The 6,000-nt window shown below is 37.9% G+C and overlaps 1 protein-coding gene across 2 annotated transcripts in view; it reads right to left on the bottom strand.

Annotated features, from left to right (window-relative positions):
• The window catches only part of LNPEP (leucyl and cystinyl aminopeptidase), an 84,790-nt gene that overhangs the window by 38,283 nt on the left and 40,507 nt on the right, over positions 1–6,000 (bottom strand). For both annotated transcript variants that reach the window (XM_008055047.2, XM_008055048.1), the window contains exons 3-4: positions 2,747–2,885; positions 1,293–1,424 (exon numbers count right to left, since the gene is read on the bottom strand). In XM_008055047.2, the coding sequence (XP_008053238.1) occupies positions 1,293–1,424; positions 2,747–2,885 (271 nt within the window). The remainder of the gene's footprint in view (positions 1–1,292; positions 1,425–2,746; positions 2,886–6,000) is intronic.

Below are 6,000 nucleotides of genomic sequence, written 5' to 3'. Positions count from 1 at the left end.
GGGCTCGGTGGCTCAGCCTGTAATCCCACGCCTTTGGGAGGCTGAGGTGAGTGGATTGCCTGAGCCCGCGGGTTTGAGACCAGCCTGGGCAGGTGAGACCTCACCTCTACAATAAATCAAAAAATCAGCCGGGCGTGGTAGCGCACGCCTGTAATTCCGGCTACTTGGAAGGCCGAGGGGGAAGGATGGATTCAGCCCAGCAGGTCAAGGCTGCGGTGGCCGGGAGCGGCCACTGCACACCAGTCTGGGCGACAGAGTGAGACTCCAACTCAAAAAAAAAAGAGCCTTTCTCTTGTTTATATTATCAGTATTTGAAAATATTAGCTTTATTAGGTCTCTCTGTGAAATTAAAGTATGAAGTCCAGTCAAACAATCACTTATAGATGGTTACTAAAGACAAAGAAAAACAGAGTCTAATAGAACAAATGATCAATTTGGGTAAAATACAGATAAGCTAGACCCTTAAGTAAAACAATCTTACTTATCACCCTAAGATGAAAAAATGTAATCAGATTTGTTTTTAAAAAAAGGAGGATTGATCTAATTTTTACAACCTAGAGCTATCCAGTGTGGTAGCAACTAGCCAGTGAATAATACTATTGAACACTTCAAATGTGGCTAGTGAGACTGAGGAATTGAATTTTAAATTTTATTTAATTTTAATTAATTTAAATATAAATAGTCACATAAGGTTAATGACCACTATATTGCATAACACAGTTATAAAAGCTTTAGTATACATATATTATCTTATTAAGTTCTCTTATAAAAGTAAAATTTTAAAAAGGCCAGGTGCAGTGACTCGTGCCTGTAATCCTAGCACTTTGGGAGGAACAGGTGAAAGAACTGCATGAGCCCAGGGGTTTGAGACCAGCTTGGGCAACTTGACAAGACCTCACCTCCACAATAAATCAAAAAATTAGCCGGGCATGGTGGCATGTGCCTGTAGTTCCAGCTACTTGGAAGGCTGAGGCAGAAGGATCCCCTCAGCCCAGCAGGTTGAGGCTGTGGTGGCCATGATTGTGCCACTGTACTCCAGCCTGGTCAACAGGGTGAGACTGACTCAAAAAAAAAAGTAAAATGAAAAGAAATTTGAAAATTACTGGCTCTCATGTATTAAATTATTTACAGTAAATAACAGTTCATTAAAAAGTATTGTTTCTGGTATAAACTGTCAGAGTGTTATCTAAAAGCTTGTTTTCTTCATTCAGCAACTACCAGGAATCATTAAAGCAAGACTTCCTCTAACCTCTTGTGAAACAGGCTTGACGACAATGACCACATCCACATACCAGGGTTCCATTTACGTCCTGGCTCAGGTTCTTCATCTCCCCCACGATGAAAGCAACCAGGTAAGTGCTCATCCTCACACTCTCCAAAAACTCATCCTGAACAAGTCCATCTTCCTGAGGGACTGATGACTTCTACAAGTAAAAAGGAAAAGGTGACAATTCTGTAACTATAGGAATAAATGACAATGACAAATAAACTAAAAAATTGCAAATTCAAATAGGAAACAAGTAGTCAAGATGCTGATGTGTTTTAATCTCACATGACAAACTTCTGAAGAAAGCAGAGTCCTTAGTGTCAGTCTGTTCTACCAACCTTTATCATGAGGACATATAAAGTATAGTGAAAATCCTTAAGGAGTTTTTAGTCCCAAAGATGACTTTGAATAAATGTAAGTTAGAGATAGTAACAGCATTTCTGTTTCTTCTCTTTAAAATGCTACCAAAATCCAAATCCTTATGACCTAGGAGTGTTCTACTCTACTGGCCACAAATAAAACCACAGAAGAAGGAGCTAAAGCTGGGATAGTTCTCTAAGCAATCTGAAAAGGTTTCATGGAGCGCCATGTTGAGGATTCCCAAACAGGCTTAGTGGGATCCAAGGCAGGAAGTCACTAGAAAAGTCTGCAGCAGACACAAGATGAGGGAATGAAGATAACCTTGTAGGACCTTCCAAACACAAATTAAGATATGTTTTGGGATCTTAGGCAAGTAGGCATTCACTTTGCTTAAAGATGAAGGAGAAGAGCATGGCTCAGAGTGGAGCTGATGGAGTGCAGTCCTGTTTGAGAACGAACCATGCTCTCTGCTGCCTACAGGGGGTGGTTTCATAGCCTGCTGGGTAAGGCTCCTGTTCTCTCCTAGCCATATAGGTTCCAGGAGTTCCTAACAGGCTACAAAGTCCCTCATGTGTCTGTGACAAAAAGTGTGTGTGTGTGGGGGGGGGGGTGTTCTGTTTAGCATAAAAATGATCTTTGGTTTCATTCTTACTGCCTCCCACGCAGAGCTAACACCCAAGACAGAGGCTTTGGCACCTCTTGTCAATCTCCAAATTACAATATTGATTTTTCATTTACCAATAAAACACTAAGAACCATCATGATTAAACACTAATTAAATAACACTGTTTAGAATAGCAAACTCACCCTGGCTCAGAAAATATTAGTCTCATCTTGTACTAGTATAGTATTAATATTTACACAATCTTAGTACACAGCACACACTTCCCATTTCCTACCCACATGCCAAGCCCAGCAGGCCTTTCTCTTTCCTCAAGTGCTCCTCAGGCTGACTTTCCAAATGACCCTGACAAACATTTAATTTTTACTTATTTTAAGAAAGAATATTAATGTATATTACTTTAACCATTCTAAACAATAGCCTGGCAAAGAGGAATCCAAGTGTTCTTAAAGACAGAGACCCACTCAAAGATTTTACATTCAGTAACAGAAAAGTACCTTAGGCATATTTGACAAAGCAGTGTATTGCTCATCCCTTATAATCCTGATGATAAATGTGGCTTTAAATTCTGGTTCATCAAAACAAGGAAAAGCAGATCTTGCTGCCAGGGGTTCAAACTGAGTTGCTGCAAAGTACCTAAAACAAATGCAAATTCAATCCAATAGTTATTGAGCACCTATAATACAGGGCACCCTCCCAAGTACTAGAGATACTAAGATAAATATGGTACAATCCCAGCCACTAAAGCACTCACAGTCAACTGGGAAAGGCAATGGTTTATGCAATGAACAGAAACTTATTTCAGGCTGCAAATAATGTCCTAACATGAAAACAAAGCAGGGGGAATACAGAGTAGGAAACAAATTCTGACTAGAGATTAGAGACACTCTAAGGAAATTGGTATAAAATCTAAAGAAGGGCTTAAAAGATGAGTATTTTAAAAGGTAGAGAAGGCAAGAGAGTGTACTCTGGGAAGAGTAGGGAGCACCAAGAATGAGAGCAGGGCACGTCCAGGGACTGGGGTGGCTGTCCAGTGTGAATGGAGACAAAGACAAAGGGGAGGCTGCTGCTGACCATGGAGGTCTTTCAAAGGTTTCCAATGGAAGATCTGTAAGAAGGGAGGTCACTGATCACCACTGATCATCTGTACAGACTCTGGTTTTATCACACTACAACAAATTCACAACTGCATTCTCATGAAGTCAGAAAAAATTAGGTATCTTATAGTATTCTGGTTTCTTTTACTCTCCTCAGAGATGACCCTCCTATAACACAGCAGTTGAGAATATAACACACAGCAAAGTTATCAATTACAGGTTAGGGAAAAGCAGTGAAAGAAATGGGGAAAATGCAGATTTTCAATGTAGCAGAGGAAAAAAGCAGATCTGCCACTTGGGAGATCATGGCCATAGAGCAATCAGGGCAAGTACAGCCCTGCTGTGCATATATATGCCAGTCAAAATGGCCTATGGTCATTTTGGATGTGGTAGCCTCTCTTGCTTAGGGCTTAGTTTCCACTGTTAGAAGACAAGTAGAAAAGAGAGTGTATGAGATTTGGAGTTAGAAGACATAAACTCTACAATTTGCCAGCATTTTGACTTGGGGCAAATCAATGACCCACATTTCAATTTTTTTATTTGTTAAATTAGGATTGAGATAGAATCCCCTGCCAAACACCCAGGGCTTTTGCTACAATCAAAAAAGACTATTCATAATTTTTAAAATAGTTGTATACTCTAGGTCCTAAATAGATGTTTATTACAAATGTGAGACAACTGAAACTCTTCTTCTGCACTTAAAATTATTGTACTTTTTTTTTCTGATAATGATGTGCCCAAATAACTGTTTCTACTGCAAGAAGGGTAGCAATCAACATACGTGAAACAACTTAAACATATTATGTTCCTAACATTTCATTTCTTCATCCTGCCCCCAATATTCTTACCTAGTTAACAGAAGATTTGAAAGAAGGGTCCCACAAGGGACCAGGGGATAAAGTTGATCATATCCCTACTATTCATACAAAAGAGAACCATCATTTTTGGATAAAAATTAGATCTTAACATTCTAAGACAAATCAAACCTTAAATTATTGTTAAAAAGAGATCCAATAATAGCTGTCTCAGAAGGTTGCTGCTTGATGACACTTAAAATCTGTCCTATCTATGACGAAGCTTGTACTTTCATTGGTGACCATATTTTCTTTCAGAAATACTGTTACAATTCCAGTATATCCTCAAGTAGTGCTCAAGACAATTACAAGTTAGCTCAGTTAGGTAAGAGAATGCTAAGCACTGTGAATAACACTATACAAAGAAAAAGGTATGAACTAAGGAGGCAGCACACCATGGTGGTGAAGAATGTGGCCACTGCAGTTAAAGTGACCTTGGGTTTGAGTTCTCCCTCTGCTATCAGCTAGACATGAGATGTCGGATGGGTTACTTTATGTCCCTCTGCTTCCTCAGCTGTAAAAGAAATATAATAAAAGACTAAGCATATAAGATGCGTGGAGCAGTTTATAGCCCTTCACTTCCCAGTAATATTGAGTACTATCATCATCAGAGTTTAGGAAAGTACAACATGGCAAATGAGAGATGAGAGAAGAAAAAACAAGTACCTCAAAAAAGGTCTTGAACTAAATCCTGTTAGAAACAAGGAACTGCTGAAATATGCTTCCATCCTAAATTTGTTTTCTAGTTATTTTAGTATCAGTTTGTTATCTAGAACCTTAAGTCTATCATCAACAACTTCTAGTCTTAACTCTAAGGTTACTGTTTCCACACCTTAGATCACATAGGTAAAGTTCCCTTCCCACAAGTATTGTCTATGCAAGATGTGTGACATTTACATGCACTCAAATTTTCCAATGGACCAGGAATACATCCCTTAATAACTTTATCTAATAGTACAAGTATTTATTCTAATTATACCTCAGAGGGGAAAAAGCATTAAAACTTCTCTAATAGAACTAAGCAAAACTAAAAGAAAAAGACAAAAAATTGTTTGAATTATAGTTTTCAGACATCTGAAAAGGTATAAATACTCATCTAAACTTTTACTTTGCATCAAGATATATAATCATACGGGGCATTTATTTTATTGAAATAGATAAATCAACAGACTTATATTTTGTTTCTGATAGCAAAGTTTCCCATACTAATTTATTCAATAGATTTTAAAATACTATGTCTAATACTCTAGTTCTTAATTTTTAAGGAACTATATTCCATTTTTCTGGCATTTTCCACAATACAATCCAGCCCATGGCAAAAGCCAACAAGTGGCCATACCAAAAATCACCTTAGTATACTATGCAACATTTTTAATCCTCCCATCATACAATAACAGGTCCAAGGATTCCAGGGGCAATAATCTAGTTAGTAGAGATGGCTAGGGGACTTGCATTGAAGGTATGCTTTCATACACTGTTTTTACGTATATCCTATACTTCTTAAGGATGATGGAGAATATAGAGGGAGGGCTACAGCCAAGAACCCTCAAGCTGCCATTGCAATTATAAATTCATGTTTAATGCCAGATCTTATGCAAGAATTGAACATAGAGCCAACATGCCATTTATTTTAGAAGTATTACATAAAAGGAAAAAATATGTAAGTTACTTATCTAAATAGAACCACAGATCTTGCTTTGTCTCGTACCCCATTTCAAATGGATTAAAAAGTTTCCTTAAGATAGATTTAAAATATTCATTTCTAAATATTTCTCTTAATACATCAACATACACTAGCCA

Source organism: Carlito syrichta, unplaced genomic scaffold (genome assembly GCF_000164805.1).
Source record: "Carlito syrichta isolate Samal-C Ts95f unplaced genomic scaffold, Tarsius_syrichta-2.0.1 Scaffold301643, whole genome shotgun sequence".
Classification (NCBI taxonomy): Eukaryota; Metazoa; Chordata; class Mammalia; order Primates; family Tarsiidae; genus Carlito; species Carlito syrichta.
This window is presented reverse-complemented; position numbering and strand designations above follow the sequence as displayed.